The 23,369-nt window shown below is 41.1% G+C and overlaps 1 protein-coding gene across 4 annotated transcripts in view; it reads right to left on the bottom strand.

The window, feature by feature from the left end:
- The window catches only part of Unc13c (unc-13 homolog C), a 445,873-nt gene that overhangs the window by 157,008 nt on the left and 265,496 nt on the right, over nt 1-23,369 (bottom strand). For all 4 annotated transcript variants that reach the window (XM_087905372.1, XM_087905373.1, XM_087905375.1 and 1 more), the window contains one exon: nt 21,450-21,578. In XM_087905372.1, the coding sequence (XP_087761498.1) occupies nt 21,450-21,578 (129 nt within the window). The remainder of the gene's footprint in view (nt 1-21,449; nt 21,579-23,369) is intronic.

The following is a 23,369-nucleotide window of genomic DNA, read 5'->3' on the forward strand; positions in this document are numbered from 1 at the left end:
CTGGAGAAATCCCTGCATCTGTTCTGAGTTCTTGACCATCGTGGCTGTTGAGCACACATCTGCAGCTTGAGAGTGATAAGCATGGCCAAGGGCTAGTTTATCCCCATTTGGCTTTTTTCTCCTAAATTTTAGAATGTTCCCACTTAACTTCCACACTCTGTTTAACCAACTAATTTGTACTGTTCATATTGCCAGAGTCTTTTCATTTGCTTTTCCTGCTAATGCTGAATTAATTCTGCACAGCTTTGAGGGTCATGTGAATCTGGATCTGGACTCTATGGGGAGATCCAGGAGGTTCCAGGTTCCACTCTCAGCTTTTCATAGACTCCCCACTCTGTTGCCCCAAACAGAATGACATCAGAACGACACAACTATAACGGCATTGAGATCACTCATCTTGGCAAACTGAAAAGACTAAATACACTTGAGCAAAATGACACGAATCTCTTATTCTGGTTTGAGCAATGCAGCAAGATAAGGAAATACCCTGAGGGGGGCCTCTGTCTAGGAGCAGAAAAGCAAGGTCAGGAAGGAGTAGTTGAGGTGTTTTAACCTGGTCTGAGTCTCTTAGTCAAGCACAACAGAGAAGTACAGGGCCCGCTCTCGGTCAGCTCGGAGACAGACTAGAATCCAGACTCTTGCATTTCAAGTGAAAACAAGGAAACTTCCCCACAGACAATAATACAAAAGAGGAGACGATGCCAAAGTTAAAGTCAATGTAGAACTCAAGGAAAATTTTGTTCTCAGTGCCACTCAGCAGTTCTTGGCTGATCCCACAGGGCGGAACATTTCCCTTGTTCTCTACCACACTTTGGTTCTGGAAATAGCCGCACAGACAGCATCTACTGTGATTTCTGCATCTTCCTGGGGTCATTTACAAAGGGTCACCTGGGGTCACATAAGATCAGAAAAGCTAGAAAACTATACCTTATGAATTCAATGTTTTGAAGAGTGTTATCACTTTTCTTTCTAAAACTTGCTGAAGATGGTAGAAGGCAGTCATATTTTATTTGCCAGCACACAAAAGGCAGATGAAGGTATTTCTTACTAGGACAATTGGGCATTTTGAGAGTTGCTGATAAACAGTAACATCAGTCTTTTTCATTCAAGAATATTTTTGACTTTCTGCAATCAAACTCACGTAGGTAAGACCTTATATAGCTAATAGTGCATTACTCCTGTACAGATGGGGGAAAGATCAAGTTTGATATTTCTAGGCCAATGTGGTTGTTAATTTCTACAAGCTCAACATGGTAAATGTTTATTTTCAAAGTTCATAGCACAGCTAAAATTGACAAAAGGTTAATATATATATATATGTGTGTGTGTGTATGTATATGTATATGATGTGTGTGCATACGCTTACACATATATGTATATATGCTTACATATATATGTATATACACACACATTTATATATATATGTATATATATATATACATATACATAAAAACAGCAATAGCAGAAGTATGCTGTGGACCAATAGCAAAAGCTGTTCATTCAAGTTTATCTGTCATTTGAACAAAATTGTAGATATTGAACATTTTCCAAGTGAAAAGGTAAAAATGAAAATCCCAGAAAACAGAAGCTTTTTTACTGTCATGGTGCCCAGAATCACTTTTCTTAAAAAATCCTTTTCTTTCCCTTCACCTGGAGAGAAAGCATCCTGAGGATGTTATTGAAGTTGCTCTCAGTGCTGGCTATGAGAAGTCCCCTGTAGGATCCTAAAGCCCTGTAAGCAGCGTCTCCTCTGAAAGACAGCCCTGTTGCCTTTACTTCTCTCCTTTGGCCTGTGGCACGACCACCACCTTACTTAGACCACTTTCAACATCTTCACCTTTGATCTACTTCAAAGGTTCCTGCTGCTATTGATCTGTGATGCCACTGTCAAGGATGCTTTTCTCATTGCCTGGATTTTACTGGCACGTGGTAAATCACTTAAACTCTGCCCGTGAAGGGAGAGAGGTGGGCAGCTATGCTTAATGAAGCAGGAGATCTGGACTCCCTTTACCGGATTGAGCATATGCTTCAGTAGCCTTTAGCAGTCTGTTGAGAAAATATATTTCCCTTCACCACAGCCAAACCTGTGGCCCTTCTTGTATAGAGTCAACATTCTGACTCTCCCCACCTGTGTCAAAGATGCAATTTAACATCCACATGAGACATGTTTTGGGAAACTATGAGTCATATCCTGTGCAAGGAATCTTTTTTTTTTGATTTTTATTGAGCTCTATATTTTCCTCTGCTCCCCTCCCTGCCTCTCTCCTCCCCCTCTATCCTCCCCCAAGGTTCCCATGCTCCCAATTTACTCAGGAGATCTTGTCTTTTTCTACTTCCCATGTAGATTAGATCCATGTATGCCTCTCTTAGGGTCCTCATTGTTGTCTAAATTCTCTGGGATTGTGATTTGTGGGCTGGTTTTCTTTGCTTTCTTTTTAAAAACCACTTATAAGTGAGTACAAGTGATAGTTGTCTTTCTGTGTCTGGGTTACTTCACTCAAAATGATGTTTTCTAGCTCCATCCATTTGCCTGCAAAATTCAAGATGTCGATATTTTTTTCTGCTATATAGTATTTCATTGTGTAAATGTACCACGTTTTCCCCTTCCATGCAAGGAATCTTAAACATCTTGAGTTGTGAAATGAACCTGCATTAGGAACCGCTGTCGGCCGATGCTTCTCTAAGCCTGAAGCACTGGTCAGCTGTATCACCATCACCTGGGTGCACGCTGGGCTACAGCTCTTGCAGCCCTTGTGGTGGGCCTGTTAAGTCAGAAAATACCAAAACTATTTCTAGGAACCTGGACTTACCTACACAGCACTGTTCTAGGATGTCTTTATGTTCGTAGGAAGAATCCACCACTAACTAGTAACTTAAGTCAGGCAAAAAAAAAACCCATTTAGAGAGAATGTGTGACACAATCTCTGAACACCAGAGTCAGCCAGACATTTGCTAGATTTTGCATTCTATCATGACAACAAAAGTCTTTGGCTTTACCTTTGTGCCTGACAAGATTCCAAATACACATACGTCCCTGTCTGTGAGAGGAAGCAGCACATCTTGCTGACGATTTATGTAGCAAACACACATACATAGCTGCCTGCATGTTACTTACAATCTTTGTATGAAACTTTACTTTTCAGATGAATACACATTAAGTACAATCACAGACATCCTCAAATTGTGCACTTCTGATGACTGAGAACAACAAAATGACCAAACAGGGGCTGCTGAGATGGCTTAGTGGTTAAGAGGACTGGAGCTGCTTTTGCAGAGGATCTGGGTTCAGTTCCCAGCACCCACATGGTGTCTCACAAATGTCTGTTCCCGGGGATCCAATGGCCTCTTTTGGCCTCCTAGGACAATGTCTTTATGTGGTAGACATATATGTAGACAAGGCACTCACACATATACGATAAAAATATGTAAAGTATCAGTTTTTTTTAAGAAACATCTTAGAGTTTCTTTTACTGGGATGAAACAAGATGACCAAAAGCAACATGGGGAACAAAGGGTTGACTTCACTTAGTCTTCATCTTCAAAGGGCAGGAACTCAGACAGCATAGGAACCTGGAAGCAGCCACTGATACAGAGGCCAAGGAGAATATTGCTTACTGACTGGCTTGCAACTCTTCATGGTCTGTTTGCTCAGCCTGCTTTCTGATAGGACCCAGGACCACCAGACCAGGGGTGATACCACCCACAGTGGGCTGGGCTCTCCCACTCCTATTGTTAATTAAGAAAATGCTCTACAGCCTCGTCTACAGGTGGATCTTATGGAGGCAGTTTTTCATTTGGTTCCCTCCGCTCAGCTCTCTAGCTTTTGTCAAGCTGACATGAAACTAGTCCGCACGGAGAGGAGTGATAGTTGTAAGCACAATGAATTAGAGACGACTGTGGTTGGTATAACATGAAAAGAGCTTTAGGTTTCTGCAGTTTAAAGCAGGTAGAGGCGCTGACCCCGAGTCTGCTGAGTCATCCCATTGGCTCCCGCTACCCTTTAATCCTGTTGCACCAGCCACAGGGTGTCCTGATGCGGGAGAATTGTCTGTATTCTGTCAATCATATTTTAATAAAACGCTGATTGGCCAGGCAGGCAGTATAGGCTGGAAAACCAGACAGGAAGTAGAGGTGATGCAATGAGAACAGGAGAATTCTGGGAAGCAGGGAGGTTCCTCTGCCATTCCTGTGCAGACCACTGAAGAGGCAACATGTAAGCTGACAGCTGAAAAAGGTACCAAGCCATATGGCTACCATAGATAATAATAATGGGTTAATATAAGTTACAAGGGTTAACAAGATGCCTGAGCTAATGTGCCAATCAGTTTATAACCTAATGTAGATTCCGTGTTATTTTCTTTGGGAATTGCCGGCTGTGGGGTACCGGGCGGGACAGAAACCCCAACAAGCCGGCCCTCATGTTACAGTGTCCTATTTCCCAAACTGGGAGCTGGGGGGGCAAACAGCAGTAGTGCTTGTGTGTCCTTAGCTTCCCCTCTGTTATTGGTTTGCAGTCTTATAGTCACAGAGAAATGGAAGCATGGCAAATACATGTAGGATCCACTTTTAGGTTCAACACGGAGATTTCCTGTACAGCACTCCCTGGAGAAAAGATGTTTCCATGTTGGATCATGTCTAAGCGCCCGGGAGGGTGTGGTGAGAACTTTCCAGACACCTGAGGTTTCACACTTCCTATGCTATGTGGAGTCTCTAGTACCCTGCATTCCATCCACAGAACTCGTGTGGAAGGAGACAGCTGACTCCTGAAAGTTGTCTGCGACCTCTGCACAAGCACAGTGGTGTGTGCGTGCCAGCACAGATACAATTAATTAATTAGTTAATTAATTAATATTTTTAAAAGTGGGGCCTTATGGAGGTGATTACATTGTTAGGGTAGAACCCTCATAAACACAATTCATTCCTGTATGGAAGAGGCTTAAGGGACTTGTTTACCCTTTCCTCTTTTGTCCATGTAGGGTTTGGCATAATCTCATGATGCCAAGTTAACAGATACCAAATATGTAGGTATGTTAATTTGGGGTGTCCCAAACAGCTAAGAAAGTAAATGTTGAGCACTTGATAGAATGTTGATTTAAATAAATGAAGATTTAAATGGCTTCATGCTCTAACCAACTAGAGATGAGAAAGGTGTTCACAAGTCTCTTCCCTTCCTTGGGTACACAGCTACACTACAGGGCAAAGTTACTGGTGGCTTTACATACAAACCACTCATTGGAGGATAATGCTTTCTTACCATGGATATGGAGGACTGTGATCAAGATATGGAAAATAGTGAGACAGATCTGTGTGTAGGCCAAGTCTTAAAAAACAGGCAGCATGTCTCCTGGAACTTCTGTTCTTACAGCCGTCACGCTGTGAGTTCCTTCATGGAGTTCAGAAGAAGTCACATGTATAACAGGTGTCACCTGCCTGTCCCCTGAGATGCAGTACTAGAGACTGGACCTCAGGTCAGTCCAGTCACACCAGTCAAAGCCACATGCAGGAGAGATGGCATTCATTCACTATACAGTCCTTTGCAAATTATATAGATCTATGGGCAAAATAAGCTATGTTTAAAAACCATTATGTTTTAAGGTGCCTTGTAATTCGATAGATTAACGCACACCAAGCAGGATCCTGGAAGTATCCTGTAAACAATGAAATGAGTGTTGGCGAGAGGCTGCGTGGAAGAAGCCAGAAGACCAAGGGGTTTCCAGCAGGTGAGTGGAATCCGGAGACTTGTTTGTAGGAGTAGGGACAATGTGAAATTATTGTTTTTGGTTTTCACTAGACAAAGTTGATACCTGTTATTTAGTGGGAGGAAGTGGGCAATGTTGTCGCCTGCAGTTGTGTGGACAGCTGAGAACAATGTAGGCACAGAAATCCCGGGAGAGACACGGGCTTTCTTACAGCTGTGTAGAATTCCAGGGAGAGATCGGCTGAAAGGCAACATGCTCATTTTTTTCCTAAGTGAATTCAGAAAAATACAAAGGTGTCCATTGACATTGCTGGGGGTGCAATAACTGCTGTTCTCTGAGGAGGGGCCACTGACAGGATCCCCACATTTCAGTGCATGTCCCACAGTCACGAAGAAGGGCAGCTCTTACTGGACTTAGTGCTTTGCTAAAAATAAACAAACATGTGGAGTCGGAAGGGTGTGTGAAACTGTAGGAGAAAACTGGCTTAAATATGATCATATTTCATTGGATAGATGTTTGAAATTCTCAAGAATAAAGAAAAAAATTAAAGAAAGAAAAGCAATATTGAAAACATTGCCTTCTGCCCATGATATAGTGGGCACACTCAGAGACTTATAGTAGCTGTGGCTGCCTGCGTGAGACCTGTACAAGAAGAAGTCAGACCAGATTCCGGCAGAGCTGAGGGAGACGATCTCCCAATCCCACCCCTTACAAGTGAGGTGAAGGCTGTAGCTTGGTGGTCCAGCATTTGTCTAATTTGCAAACATCTGTAAGTTCCACCCCTAGCATTGCAAAGAATGAAAACAAAATTCATAGTTACTTGAGATTATGTATCCTAATAAGATAGATTTTGTCAGTCTGTAATCTGCATACACTTCAAACATCATGCTCTACACAGTAAGTGAATACATTTTATATCACAAAAATTAATTTAAAATTGGGCTAGTAAAATTTGACACATTAATGAAGGCCAGTCTATATTTTTATAATTATAACTCATTGACTTTTTATAAAAAATTTAGTTTCCTTGTGCCAGTGGGAAACTCTCACATCATGTTGAAAATCTGAGGGGAACCTTTCTGAAGGTCAGAACCCCAGAAGGGATTACTTGCTTGAAACCTATAAATAAAAACCTGTCAAGATGTCAGGGTAGAAATCAGAATGATTGACTGGCAGGCACTACACCCTGGTTTCCTTGGAAGTGGACCAAAGCTGCATGGAGGTATTACAATTCAACATGAGTTAGCCTGATTCTGTTGGCATGCTCTGTCATATCAGGACATAATGACAGGTTGCTGACGTCTGATGTTTTAGGCTTGAAAAGGACTTTAAAGATTCTGGGTCCTATTTTTCCCTATGCTTAAGAAGTCTGCATTATTATTATATGGCACTTCTTGATACTATATAGTGAACAAAATCATTCAAGGTGATCAAAGTTTCCAAAGATGAAGCCATGTAGTCATGACAGTTACCAGAGCTTTTCTGAACTGTAGAGACCAGAACAGAGCATCAGATGCCCCAGAACTGGTGTCACACTTGGTTGTGAGTTCTGGGGATGAAACTCAAATCTCTGTATCATAAAACACAGTTGTAAGCTCTGAGCCACCTCTCCAGCCCTTCTGGTGCATTCTTTCAGTAATGCAGCTTCTTCTCAGTGCTGGAATCTTTACTTAGGAGTTTAATGTGACATGTGGAATAGTGATCCAGAGGACCAGTCAGTCGCCAATACAGTTTGGAAATGTGGACCTCATGCTGGGGGGTTGCAGTACAGAGGCATAAGAGGAGGAGTCAGCAAAGGTGATACTTGGCTAATAATAAAATTTCCAGATTAATCTTATCCCAAGTATTGACAGCTCCACCCTACAGTGTCCAGATGAAAATGTAAAGGGATGCTGAATCATTTAACAGGTTCTGTTCAGCTAATGGAACCTTAACAATAACAACAAGAACAGCAACAGCAACAACAACAACAACAACAGCAACAACAACAACAACATCCGTGCCAATCTACTTATAGATGTAAGAACAAAGGCATGTTCAAGTTTATTTGTAGTGGTGAGTAGAGAGAACCCATTCTTTCACTTCTGCTGGAGTGCTGGAGGGTCTTTTCATGTACACATGAGCTAATCCCTCCTTAGCAGAAGCGATTCTATTATTTTCCCTAATTAACCGTCATGAACAGTTTCACCATTGCTTAAGAGAACAAGGCGTGCTAATGAGCTCATTCTCTTTTGTGAGATGGATTCTCACAAAATTAATGATAGCGAGGATAATCCTAAAGTTAACATTTACTGAGCATCAGTTCTGTCTCAGACTGAAACAAGAGCCTCACACTCATAACAGCCCCTCCCTAAAAGGGTGCATTTAATTGTTTATCTGGGCCTATTCTGCAAAACAAGGGCCAACTCTCCTATGCTGAATGGAACTTCTGCACAGTCTATAAATCCTGAGAACTGAGCAGGCATGCTACCCACAGTTAGGAAGAAGATGAACGTGGGTTAGTTGCTGTGGGAGAATGCTCATGTACACTGTAAAGATTTGTCACTCATATTGGATTAATAAAATGCTGACTGGTCCCAGTAGCTAGGCAGGATTGGCCCCTGTAGCCGGGGCAACCAGACTAAGAGAATTCTGGGAAGAGGAGAAGTAGAGAGTTAGTCACAAGCCAGATGCAGAGGAAGCAAGATAAGAATGCCTCACTGAGAAAAAGTACCAAGTCACATGGCTAAATAGAGACAAAAATTATGGGCTAATTTAAGTTGTAAGAGCTAGTTAACAATAAGCCTAAACTAATAGGTCAAACAGTTTGTAATTAATACAAGTCTCTGTGTGTTTCTTTGGGACTGAATGGATGTGGTAGCAAGTGGGATAGAAACTCTATTTGCAGTTATATTGGGAGAGGGCAGAATAAGCTTAGGTATGGAAAAGTTGAATAAGGTGTTTAGGTCCTAGTGTTTTAGGTCTGTGTTTAAATGCAGGGCAGTCTATGAATATAGAAAGTGCTAGAAGTTCCTTCACAGAGGAGGGGGCTTTTGTTCTGGTTACAGAAAGACAATTAGATTCTTTTGTTGTTGTTGTTTTTATTTGTTTGTTTGGTTGATTGATTGTTTTTTTTTTTTTTGAGACAGGGTTTCTCTGTGTAACAACAGTCCTAACTATCCTGGAACTAGCTCTTGTAGGCCTTGAACTCAAAGAGGTTCACCTGCCTCTGCCTTCTGAGTGCTGGGATTAGAGGCGTGCACCACCACTGCCCAGCTGACAAGCGGACTCTTAAGACATTATTTAAGAGAAAGAAGACAATTCAACTTCCATACTAGCAAAGTGGGCACTCCATCAGACCTTGGAATAATCTATTTAATAGATAATACTGTACTTGAAAAGTTAGTCATGGTGCACCCCGTGTGACCCATGCTTCAATACAAGGTGAAGTCCCAATAGTAAGAAATCATGGATTAATATTTATTCAAATACAAGGCCAGGATCGGGGTGAGCAAAGCAAACTCCCTTGCCTGTAGAGCTAAGGCTTGGCTATGTGCTCAGAAAGCAATGCGAGTTTTAGCTTGGTAGACTGTGGTCCTGCCATCCCAGTTGAGGTACAGTTTTTATTTTTCACAGTATGAATATCATCTGCTGTTCTGAGCTCAAGAGCAGCTCCAGAGCTGTTTTCCAATGCAGTGCCACCAGCTGCTAGTCAAATGTGGCTATTCAGATTAAACAGGGTTGTAGAGATAGCCATCCTTTCATTTTTCCTAGTACCGACTCAAGGGCTCACTAGCTGCTGTTGGCTAGTGGCCATGGTATTGCGCAGGGCAGGAGTACATTTTCTCCAGCATCATTCACGATTCTATTATATGGATCTGACTTGACTCAGTGCACGCTGTAAAGACAGGTGCCCTGATCTTAAGGAGGACCAGCACTCGAAGGGGCTCCAAGATGCAGGCAATGGTGAGAGCATCCTTTCTAAGGATGCCATTTGGTGAGTCATTTGCATCTTCACTCTAGAAGCTGAGCTGTCAACGACTTAATCTTCGTGCATTACTGAGCAGATGCCATAGGCAAGGCACTGCATGAGCAATGGGAGGAAAGAGACTTTCAAAGGCAAAGTCGATTTAAATGCTTGCTCTAAACAAACACCTGTTACATAACAGGTGAGGCGAGGTGTCCCTTAAAACACATAATAACATGAGCAAAATAACAGCAATTTAAAGTACAAAAAAAAAAAAAAAACATCGTGAAGAAGAACAAAATACCAAATAGAGTCGGGGAAATTGCTCACTGTTACATCTCTCAAGGTATTGTTCTGGAAAGGAGGTATATTGAGCTTGGGGATAGGCAAGGCTGAGAGATTTGAGCACTGCAGTGGAAGAACTTTCTGGATGGCTCAGGCTGGAAAGTGTGTGAGGCTCGGCTTAGCTGGCTGTCTGGTTCTTTCTGTTCTGGCCGGTTCTGAGAAGCAATTTTAATATAAATGGGCCTGACTATACAAACAGTAATGGCATTAACAGGTTCCCTTGTACAGCATTCAACTTTGTAAATTGCAGGGTCATGTTTCCCCCCGGAGGTTTGTTGATAGGCATTGAGAGTTCCCTATGTAAAGATAGAGTTTGGAGAGCCAAGAATCCAGCATGCAGCTGGGTCTCATGGAGTAGTGTTCTGCTCTGTTCCAACAGGATATTAGAGTCTTACATCCACTGAATGATTGGGTGTATTTTAAGCACATACAAGAGACATCTAAATGTATTTTAAAACTTAGCAGACATTTCTCAGAAAAACAAGAAAGATGTCTTCTATGAATTTTCTGTCAGGATATATGGGAACACTCAGGCCTGTTGCTATAACAAAACACCCAGTGCTTAGATGATATTGAGGAGAAAGGCTGGCAGGAAGCTTCTCCTTCTCTCCTGTGTCAGATTCTTTTCTTCTAACCAACCCTGATTTGCTCAATTATAACCAATATATAAGTCAAATTATAACCAATATATAAGTCAAACACTTGGAAAGTTATTTAATCGATACCATTTCATCATGTAACTGACCATATCAAATATGTATCTCAACAGAAACCACAGTTAGGCCCAGTGAGATAAACTCAACAGACCCATTCTCAGCATTTGTTGTGAAACCCCGACAGCTTTAATTCAGTTCCAGGGACCCGCAGGGTGGAAGGAGAGAGTCGATTCCCACAGGTTGTCCTCTGGGCTTCACATGTGCACTGTGTTGTGCGCACAGCTCCACCTTCCATAGGTAAATAAATAAATTAAAGGAATACTATGCTTAATTCAGCGTACACGGTATAGGGTGTATGTGCAATTCTGTGTGTCAGTGTGTGTATCTTGTGACATAAATAATAAAATGCTTTTGGATAAAGATGCCTTTTCTTCCTGGGGATTTGACATGGGGCTAAAAGACTAAATCTCAGGCAAAATACAAAGCAGGATTAAAATCAATCCCTGTAAAGCCATGCGGGAAATCTCGAGGAGGCAGACGTCAGCATGCTAATCTGCTGGACTCTTATTGACATTCTGCGGTGGCAAGGAAGAGAATCCGCTGTCTGTGGGGTGAAAGGGCAGCATGGAAACAGCATATGAAGCCCCAGCAGCTGATTCTGGACAGCAGCATATTTATAACAAGCCAGACGCTTTTAAAATCAAATCAAAGTCCCTTTGTATCTGGGAAAGAGATGCTTAATTTTAAAGGGAGTCATTAATAAAACAGGGACTGGAATAACCTACACGGGTGATACTGAAAACTGTCTGCATTGGAACAATGACAATCACAAAGTCCCAGGCTCAGGAAAGCCACTCAATCCATTGTGTCTTCAAGACGGGCAACTACATCCTCTCCAAACCCCAGGACAACTGCGTCCTCTCCAAACCCCCGGTCTACCGGTGATGAGGACGAGTAAGTACATCAAGCACCAAGTCCCAAGGAAAACCACAGTGTCACCGGGGAATTCTCAGGAACATTTCCACCATCTTCCCAATGTGGGTTATTTACAGGATCAGGATTTTTCTCTGGGATTGGCCAATGGGAAGCCTAAGTAAGGAGCTTACCATATGAAAACTAACTAGAAAGCCTCAGACGCTTCTGCCACAAAGTCCATCTCTCCTAGGAGGAGTCACGGCTGATGTGGAAAATCAATCTATCCCAGATTTCTATGGAGTGCACAGGATATCTTGCAAATATAAGATAAATAAATGTGGATAAACAAAAAGAAAAATTCAAAGTGGTGGTGATGGACCAATAGATATCTGCTTATGGGTAAGGTGAGGGAAGAACAGGGCATAGGAACCATGCTCAATGTACAGTACAGACTTGTATGTAAGTTAAACAAATAATTCTAGTGACTGGAGAGACGGTTCAGGGATTAAGAGGGCGTGAAGACCTGAGTTCAGTTCCCAGCCTCTTCTGGCCTCGACAGGTACTGCACTCAAATATGCGCGCACACACACACACACACACACACACACACACACACACACACACACACACACACAGTCACTGAAAAAGATAAGTCTCTCCCAACACAGTCACGTAATGTAGCAGAGAAACATTCTTCCCCCTAGGTACCATGGAACAAGAATTATGAAGAGGAAGCCTGTTCTAATGTGAAGGACCTCAGAGTGGAGTCTACACCCAATGTAGTCAGAAGAGACTGGACAAAGGAGAAGGCATCCCGCCATATGGCAATGTTCTACACTTCTGCAGATCTGAGATAGACTGTGACTCCCTGGAAAGGATCTTTTCTGGAGAGTGAAGGTGAGGAAGTTCAAAAGGCTGGTAACTGGAGTCCTTGTGATCCCATTTGAGCAACTTCCCTGGGCACAACATGTGTCACGGAGGAGTCTGCACAGCAGTGACAACCCACTGTATTGATGTTCAGTGGCACTAACTCTAGCATGCTACAACTAGGCTCATTCATGGTTTCCTACGCCATGTAACTACTACCCATCATCGAGAATCTAACACTAGCTAAGTGTGTCATTAGCATTTTCTAGACATCAATTCCATTGACAAAGTCTGTTGAGCCACTCAATGAGCGCACACAGGAAGTATAATCAGGTGCGTATCTCTTTCCTGGTGGATGGACATGAAACAAATATAGAGCCATCTTTTCCACCAAAGTTTGAAGTGTTTGCTTTAGATTCATATGAGTTTGGTCCCGTGTGAAGTATTACTAAGCTGAAATCTCATTGTCCCTCACTGAAAGCATGAACTGCTATCAGTGCAATTAAATTACAAAAGCCCCTGACACTTGATACTGAATTGAATTTGAAATTGTATAGAATGTCACTAAACCCCACAGGCCCCCTATGTCCAAGGAAAAAAAAGAACACTGAATTGCTAGATTCCAGGGCCAGAGGGCTCTCAGTACAATTACTTACAAATAAATATGACTTTTATATTAAAAATTGAACTATTTTCATAGAATTCAATTTTTCTTTTCATTTTAGGTCATTTTTTCTAGTGAATGCTTGGGTAGCCACCTAACTCGCTCATCTGTTACATCACTAACAGATAATGTGCCATTTCTGCAGCTTTTAACAATACAAATATGTGGTTTATTTTCTTCTACTGGATCCCATTTCTTCTTTCTATTTTTCTTTCTTATTTCTATTGTATCAGTTAAGCAAAAGACTCCTTTTCTCACTGATAACAAAGGTCCAGATGGCATTTCTAATTAGGATTAAGAGCTATAGTATAGTATCTATGCCAAATGGACAAAATTTCAGCCTAAATGTAAAAACACTAATTTTAACTTGCCTCAACACAAATATATGATTCTGTTTAGATTTTTTAAATATCCTCAAAATAGCGTATTTTCACCATCCATTCTATAAATACCCATAGTTGCCTAGGATCCCCAGTGTGGATCCTGTCTCAGAGTTGAGATGTTTCTCTTCTGCATACATTAGCATGGCCCAACACACACCACGGGCTCAGACATAGTTTTCTAGATGAATGATTTGAGGAAGAACAAATCATCTAAATTGGGTTCTATTAGGGCCTGCAGTGGAGAAAGATGACCCTAACGGCCTGTGAGCTGCTCTCCAGGTTCCCAGTCTTGCCCCTCCCCCAGTCAACTCTGTCCTTATAAATGTGAATCTGGGCATGCAAAGCTCCCATTTGAAATTCCTAGAGGCTCCACAGTTCTTTCAGGGCAAATCCGAACTACTTAACTTGTCTTCCTACACATCTGCTTCATTTCTTGGCCTGATGTGTCCAGGGAAGGGACCCTATGCTGCTGTCCTCACAGAATTCACTGCTCTTGTGTTAGTTGTGCCAAATGAATTGTGACACCTTCATTCTAGCTGGGACTCATGGGTCATCTCAGCTTTAAGTTCGGCAACAGTTGCCCAGATGTGCTTTCTGGGTGCATCAGACTCTCTCACAAGTCTGAGATGATACAGAGATACGAACTTATTCTTTCTAACACTCTGTCTGGGCCTTAGCCATCAGCCATTCACAATATATCCTTCTTATGTAATTACACTTTGTACGTCCTCTGGGAAAGCAGAGGAAGCCTTCTGACACAGCATTTGACTCTCTGGGCTCCCATGCATCTCATCTCTTCCCTCCCAGGACACTTTACATCTATTGTTATAACTGTCCCCTTTACTTCTCTGAGTCCCAGAGTACATCCATGATCCTGCAGGGATTGTTGAGTGGAATGGTGGGCCATCCCTCCCCCAAAACCTCCTGCTTCAGAAGCTTCTGGGTAGGGCTGGAGAATGTGCTTTGCTAAAGAGTCTCCAGGAGCTGCTGATGCAGTGGCCCTGACTCCATTTTGCAAACAATGCAATAGGAAATGAACTTGGAAGGTGAGTGAGTTAATTGCTCTGGCCTGAAGTGTCTAGCCTAATGCTCACATGGAACAGGAAGAACCCAGGGATGAGCTGCAAGAATAGGTACATTTGTGGGGAACATACAGATGGTGGGGATGTAGGTGCACATTTAGAACCCTAGCTTAATTTTGACTAATGTATTTCCTTGTACGTCAGCTTCTATCCCAGTACCTTGCATTCCCTTGGTCAAATGTCAGGATTTGAGTGATCTACAAGAAGAGTCTAGGATGCCGATCGAATATAAAATAAATCCTCTTAATGATTTTTTCTTTCTTTACTTTAAAATTAAGGCATCTTGGGAGACACTACCATAGCCACAGCCAAGACTGCACAGTTTATGAGAAAAGTCAATACAGGAATAGCAATATTCTTTTGAAAAAGAAAACACAATTCCTGCAAGAAGTGCAGTTCTAAGAGTGAGGGGGATGTTCAGGGGCAAGGACAGTCCCTGAAGAATCGCTTGCACAGATTTCCTGCTGCTTTTCTCAGTGAGTGGCTTCTCAAACGATTTTCTTCTAGAATTTTTACATTTGCCAATTTCTGAAGTTTTGTTTTTCCCCAACAAATGAATTGAGTGAGAACCTCTAATTTCTGTCTTACAATTTAAAATTTATTAGTGTACAAAAAGTATAGAATTTTACACTTCCAAAAGAAATAGCTGACTATTTCCACTGTATTCCTAATGCTGGGCCTTACAACTGTTTTCAAGTTTAATATTTCATGAAACCAATTTACAGAAAGGCTTTCAGGATGGTGGAAGAAAACAAGCAAATCTTTCCACTGTTCTCCAGGCTATGTTTTAGGATGAATGGAAGGCAAGGCAGAAATGTTATTTGTTGATTTAATTCTTTTCTATAATTCATGCTTTTGTTTCCAAACTTTCGATGAAGCATTATGTTAAGGCAATGTTGTCACCACACTCCATACTTCTGGGTGAGTCAGACATTTAAGCGTTAAGAAGGTCTACATGCATACATTACAGACAAAAAAAATGTGTCCAGGTTTTAAAAAGTAATCTTAAAATTGGGAAGACAGTTCTCATCATGACATAATGTCTAAACAAATTATGTTGATACGGTTGATGGTACAAATTATAAAATACCCCAATAAACATAATTTAAAGAAATTCATAGTTCTTATCAGAACAAAGATCTAATTTCTTTACTATAGAGTAAAATCCTGCTGATCAAAAATGTCATAAACTTTGATCAAATATTGGAGTTTTAACATATAAGACATGCTTAAACATCAATGATAAGATAAATGCATATTAAAAATTCAGCAGTTTTGCGGTCTCTACATCTATCAAATGAAGAATAACCAAAATAACTGCTATATTATGTTCTAATGTTAGTGTCCATCAGAACTCCTTCATATGTTGGAGCGAAAATCCAGTGAGGAAGCATTAAGAGGCAGACCCTTTAGGGCAGTGATCATTCAGAGGAGCTTTTCTCAGAAATGAAACAATGTTCTTACAAAGGGAGCAGTCACAGCCCTGCTTCTCTGCCAAAAGAGGCACAGCAAGGAGGTGAAGTCTGGGGAGGAATAAATCCAGTCTCCCCAGATACCGAACCTGCTAGGGTCACAATCTGGGCCTTTTCAGCCTCCAGAATGATGGGAAATAAAACTGTAAAATTATTTGGCTTATTAATCATGCAATCAATTTTTTAGAGAAGCCCAGATGGCCTGAGACACCAGCTTTGGCAGAACTCTATATGTCCACTCTGTAGATAAAAGATCCTGGTATAGATTACTGCAGGGCCTAAATTACTTTACAATCTCTTTGGAGGGTAATTTGCTAATATCTCTTAAAATTGTAAGATCTGTTTCCCATCAATCAAATAACTCTCTTAGAATTCTGAGAGATATACTTTTTTTGACAAGTTATAAAAGTATATATATATGTGTGTGTGTGTGTTTTATTTAAGTATGTACATATATATATATATATATATGGTATATAAAATTTTTCCAGCATTGTTTTAAATACTGTTACGTAGAACAGTCTGAATTTCCATCAGCAGTGACAAATTAAATAAACTGTGAAGTGTCCTTTCAGTGCTGTGCTATTCAGATATGAGATATAAAGATATTCTTGTGTGTTAATTATGAGACCACCTCAAAGTCATAGGAAATGAAATAAGACTCAGCACAATATTTCATAGTATGTTACCATTTGTATATACAAATATAAGATGTCAGTTCAAATGTAGTCTTTCTAAAAGGATGATAAATATTGTCATAATTTCCAAGATTTTACTTTTATTTTAAATCACGTATGTCTGTGTGTATGTGCATGTGTGAATGCAGTGTCTGCAAAGGCCAGAAGAAGATCTCAGATCCCCTCAAGTGGATTTACAAGTGGTTTTGAGCCTCCCTGTGTGACTGCTGGGAGTCGAACTCCTGTCCTCTGCAAGAGCTGTAAGTGCTCTTAAGCCCTGAGCCACCTCTCAAGCCCCTATTATGTTAATTTTATGAAAAAAAAATGGGTGGTCATGTCTACTTTCCTTGAGTGACAGCAAAAGCGCAGATTTCCCTGTGCATGAGGATGAGGGCTTGGCTTGGTGCGACCTTGCTTCTGTGACCAGTTCGGAAAGGGATCTGTGCCAGAAGCTCAGCCATTGCAGAGGAGATGGCAGCAAGGCACATGTGCAGAAGTGGCGATCTCCACAGCGCTCTGGTGCCAAGCTTAATTACAGAACACATTTCGTTGCTTCCAAACATCTGAAAGATTCACTGCGAGCAGATGGGGAGTAACAACCTTCACGCTTCAGAGGGAGCCAGGTGGGCCCAGAAAACTGGATTTTGTGTGTTGTAAATGTCACCCCTGTAGAACTACCCAGGAGGTACCCTAAGGAAAGCACTGATCCAAAGTTTCCCTTTCGGTGCCTGTTACTGTCAAGTTCCAACCCTAATTTTAAATAAAGAACTGGGCGGGTGTTGCTGGAATGGATCTCAGGGTGACCTCCTGGGTATCTGCGAGCAAGGCGACTCACAAACACTAGCTCAATTAGCTCTCCCGGCAATTTTGGCAGCACGTGTAATTAACACTATCCCCTCTTAATAAACAAAGAAATCAAACTTAGAGGGATTTGCCCAAAACTCAGTTGCTTCCTGCTGATGGAAACTTCACTTTGAGTTCATATGGGTCTCCTTTCAAAGCTCCCAGCCCTTCCTAGACTGTCTTTAGAGCTAGTCAAATCAGGGACAGGGTTCTGTGTTGAACAAGACAGGATAACCTGCTCTCAGCTGGGTCTCATGGGAGCTGCCTGTAAAATGAACGAAATGGTCACAATACAAGCCAGCCTATATCGAATATCTGTTTTCAACAAGTTGGTATCCTTCAGGAATTTTGTTGATTGACTGGGTGTTTGACGCTCTGCCCTGAATCACTGTGTATAACTAGAAGCAAAGGCAAAACCTGACCAGAGGACTGTGACATTCAAGATCCTCGGAGGCAAAGAACAGAGACAAAAATCTCAAAGGGGAACAGATGGTGAGACGGGAGAAAGTAAGGAAAGATGGCGACTTGCCACTTAGAATAGACAGTGTTTTAAGAAGTAGGAAGTGGTCAAGATGCCAAATGCTTCTGGAACCTACATGAGGCTAGAGGACTGAGTGATTTAGACCAAAGTCTCTGTGTTTGGCAATACAGGAAATATAGTTTTAGTAGGTTGTTAGTAACGAGTCCAATCACAGGGCTCGGCTTGATGGGTAGGACGTACCAAGCTGTGACATTTTGAAAAAGATTTGTTTACGTGTATGTATGTTCATTATGTGAATGCAGTGCTCAGGGAGGCTGGAAGAGGGCATTGGATCCCATGGAACTGGAATTACAGGTGGTTGTGAATGATTCTGTGCTGTAAGAGTAACCAGTGCCATGTCTTCAGCCTACACACTGCAGTCTCGAATGAGGGCAGTGCAGGGCTTTATTAATTTTCTGCGTTTAATCCCAGTCTTCCCAGAGACATGCTTCCAGCAGCAGCTGTAGTAAACTAACCTTCCCCCATGTCCCAGTGTCTAGGGGCTCTTCCTTAAGACATGTTAATACTATGTCATGTGTTTCCTTCCCCGGAACCCGGCACTCTTTTAGTTACTGGTGTAATTATGACTTCATGTCTATCCCCTGCTAGATTCTAAGCCTACAATCATGGTGGCCGTGCTTGTCTTGCTTTTTTTTTCTTTTATTTTTACACTATCTTGTACAAAACAGAAGACAAAACATTAATTATTATTTATCTGTGAATTTACTAAAGGCGTTAAACACTTTTCCCTACATAGGATGGAACCTCAGAAGCAATTTTGCTTTGTAATTTGGATTGCTTTTCCTTGACTATCTTACCATTTCCCTGCTTGAAAAAGTCAAACAAGCAAACAAAGTATCTAAAAGATAGATTTTTTTTTCAAAGAAAGCAGTATAGCAGGATATGTTCTCAATAAGACATTTGAGGAATGGTAGTCAAACAGAACAGAGTCATAGAGAACCATGTAGAATATTTGAGAAAAACAAATGCAGTAAGGAAATTAGAGAAAGGGACTGACTCATTTCTTTCTGCGATTCTATTGTCCTTTGATTTTTAAAGGGCATACGCAGCGATTGGAGTTAAGGGATACTGCAACCTAGCCCCCTCTGCTAACCACCAATTACAGTGTGGACAGACTCCATTTACGGGTCACTGCCAAGCTGGTGGTAGGGCATTTGATAATTTGTTGCATGTTTATCTTAGGCCTTCTCTTCAACATTGTTTATATAAGAAATCTGCCACTAAACATAGGACTTTTCTAAGAAAGTATGTGTTATTGGTTGCTTTTTGTTCTTTTGGGCAGTCTGCTACCCCACTCCCAAATAAATAACACACAGGGACTTATTCTTACATATAATCATCCGGCCTTAGCTTGGCTTGTTTCTTGCCAGCTTTTCTTAAATTATCCTGACTACCCTTTGCCTCTGGGTTTTTTCATTTTCTTACTTCTTTCTTTGTATCTTACTTTCACTCTTACTCCGTGGCTGCCTGAGTAGCTGGGTGGCTGGGTGGCTGGGTGGCTGACCCCTGATGTCCTCCTCTTCTTGTTCTCTCGTTTGCTTTCTTTTTCTCATTTCTGCTTCTGTTTTTACTCTCTGCCTGCCAGCCCCGCCTATCCTTGCTCCTGTCTCGCTATTGGCTGTCCAGCTCTTTATTACACCGTCAGGTGTTTTAGACAGGGAAAAAAACAAAGCTTCCTAGAGTTAAATAAATACAGCATAAACAAAAGTCACACACCTTAAAATAATATTTCCCAACAAGTCCGTCTAGCATTGACTCTGCATTTATCCATGCAACACCATCATGCCCTTCACGTGGCTAGTGCTGCTCGTAGATTAAAAATAAGCAATTTATTTAAAAAAATATATGACTATATATATATAATATTTATTCCTGTAAATTGATTCAAGTTAATTAAGGTAATAGTATCTGTATTCACTGGAAGGTTTTAAATGATAGCTTTAAGAATAAAACATCACACTTAGCCATGCAGGAACCCTTCAGCTGACGCCAAGCTTCTAATAATATCGTTTTAAATTTCACATTTGCCTTTTAACTTGGGTCTGTGTTTTTAACAAAATTACCATATTAAGAGTCTTTCTTTGGCTTCTGTGCTGTGTGTTTTTAAACATTTGTCGCTACTAATGATTCTGCACTGATTTCTGATTTGCTAGATGCTTGGCAGTGTGTCTTGGTTTTATAACCTAATTCTGAAGTAGACCGGAGAGGCTTTCTGTCTATTTTAGAGAGGAGAAAGCCCTGACTGAGGCCTTGCTCCACTAATTCTAATGTGTGAGCATCAGAACACACATTTAAATCAGTCTTAAAGCTTGAACTTGTGTGCATTTACAAACAGGAATCCTAACTGTGTCTCCTGCTCTTGGCAGGATGCCTGTGATGTGTGACATGCGAAACTGCACATGGCTGATTCATTGTGGACAAGAGCTACAGAAATCCACCTTCTCTGCTGGTGGCTCCAGCCTGTGCCACCAAATTATTTATCCCATGACCTTAATTGCTCAAGTAAAGATTCAACAGTACCGCTGTTGCATCATAGACATTTTAAGCTCTGTAAAAGAATTCTACAAGGGTCTCTTCATTTCTGGGAAGGTGGAAAGAGGAGTCTAAAGCTTAGAGAGTGACACGGAAGAGGAGACCTTTCATTTTTAAATTTGATGTAGCTGTTTACACAACTAATTCTTTCCCCCTCTTTCCTTTTCCTTATTTTGGAGGCACAAGTTTGCATGTAACCCAAATAAGCCTTGAATATACTACGTAGTTAGGAATGACTTTGAACTGTTGACATTCCTGCCTTCACCCTCCAACTATCTGGATTACAGGTGTGAGCCACGATGCTAGGTTTATGCAGTGTTGGGGATCAAACCTATGGCTTTGAACATGGGAGGCAAGCAGACTACCAACAGCTACATCCCAGCCATAGCACCTGAGTTTTCAGTGGGAGCTTTGTTCCCTTTTCTCTAGATGTTTACTAAAAGTAATAGAAGAAAAACAAACAGAAAAGAGTGGAATACATTTCCACTGAATGCCTTATTGACCGAATGTCAGGTTCCCTCGAAGGAATTGCTACCTACTATGTGAACTGGAGCGGGACATTTAATTCTTCTAAACGCAATTATATGCACCTGAAAAACAGGAATGATAATATCTGCCTTTGCCACACAAAGCTATTGTGAAGAATGAATTAGCTCGAGCACAGGGAAATGATGTTCAAATGTGAAGACATGGGTTGGGAATTCTCAAACCTGTAGTTAATGTGAAATTAAATGAGCATTCTTCCCCATTTTCTGCTATTCTGAATGTATTGAAGCAGACATCAGAAACAGAATGACACCGTCATAAAGCCCCACATCTCCTCTTACCGGGTCTATTAGCTGAGAATAGAGTTCGTGGCAATTGTCGAAGATGTACTTGTATGTAGAATCCAGGCAGGCCCTGACACAGTCCTTCACTACCGCGCTGGCCTTCGGTGGGCTCTGCAACTCCAGAACCTGATGGACAAAGTATTTTCTTAAACACAATAGAATGCTACAGACCATGAAACTATATTCAAGTACTGTGTAAAATTATGTTTTAAAAATCATGGCCTTTAAAACAAGGTGGGTTACATGGCTAAGTGGGTAAGGGAGATTGTAGCCTAACCTGATGACCTGAGTTCAATCCCTGGAACAGTATATATATACGTATATATATAACATATAGTGAATGAGTATATATATATATATATATATATAATAAAGTTAAATTATTATATATATATATGTGTGTGTGTGTGTGTGTGTGTGTGTGTGTGTATAATTTAGCTTTCTGAAATTGCAATCTCCTGAAAATGTTCATGCTGTAAACACCCAAACATTTCACATGACCAGGAACAACACTTTCTCAACTCCACCATCAATTGACAAATGGGAAGCAATCACTGTGTGTCTGGTAGCAATAATACTGAAATGAGCAAGTGGAAGGATGAACAAGAAATGCCTTTCCTCGTAGGCTTAAATTCTAGAGGTAATGGATAAAATATAAGTTAAACACACAGCATGGCAACCCAGGATGAAAAGAGAAACAAGGCAATGGCGAGAGGCTGGGAAGGGTTGACGATCCAGACAGAGCACAGAGGATGGAAATAGCAGATGAAGTCGGAAGGGTAGGAGGGTGGAAGGGAACGGGAGAACCGCATGGAGAGTGTTGTAAGAGCCTTCTGATCGGCCAAGGTAGACAAGGGTTTCACAGAACAGGAAAGCAACACTTCGTTACCAGGCAGCCTTTACAGAAAACTCAGTTTCAACAAAAATCACAACAATACTTTAAACCCCTAACCTATAGGGTCAAAGAAGAAAATGGCACAAAATGCATGTTTTAAGATTCTCTATAAAGCATCAATAATCAAGGCAGTATGGTGATAGTAGGTGTATAGATGTTTTTTGAAAAAAGTATATCATTGGAAACAATTGGTCATTTACGAAAGCACAAAAAAAGTATCAGCAGGGAAAGAATATATTTTCTTTCTTTCTTCTTTCTTTCTTCCTCTCTTCCTTTCTTTCTTTCTTTTTCCTTTCTTTTATTTTCTTGTTTGTTTGTTTTTTGAAACAGGATTTCTCTGTAGCTTTGGAGCCTGCCCTGGAACTAGCTCTTCTAGATCAGGTTGACCTCAAACTCACAGAGATCCACCTGCCTCTGCCTCTGCCTCCCGAGTGCTGGGATTAAAGGCATGTGATGGCTCAACTTTTAAAGGTTAGGCTCTCAACCAAAAATATAAGAATACATTTTCAATAAATAAATTTATTATCTCTAAATATACAAAAACCACCCCTGTCTCTTTTTGTACATTGTGAGGTTTGTTTTTATGCAAGATGGGAAACTTAATGTCTACAATAAGATGCAACTTCACTCCCAATAGAAAATAAGAAAGACAGTGATTAGATTGGGGGTGACCAAAACTTCACTAAGAGCCCCAGAGCAGATAAAGGCACCATACACTCTGGCTGGGGATTTTACCCAAGAAGGTAAAAATGTGCCTGAACAAATGTTCATACTCATTATGTTTGTTATATTTGTAATCAATATAAACTGAGAACAGCCAAAATGTCCAGCCTTTAGTGAATGAGCAAACAACCTGTGGTCTGTCCCTATCACATAATCACTAGTCAGTCACAAGAGATGCAGACAGTAGATTCGTTAACAGCATGGATGGGTCACAAAGATACTACACAGGGTATGATGCCACTTGTATGGCCTTCTGGGAAGGGAAAACCTCTATGCAAGGAACTGTGGTGTCTGCCAGC

The sequence above is a fragment of the Myodes glareolus genome, chromosome 4 (genome assembly GCF_982192425.1).
Source record: "Myodes glareolus chromosome 4, mMyoGla1.1, whole genome shotgun sequence".
Classification (NCBI taxonomy): Eukaryota; Metazoa; Chordata; class Mammalia; order Rodentia; family Cricetidae; genus Myodes; species Myodes glareolus.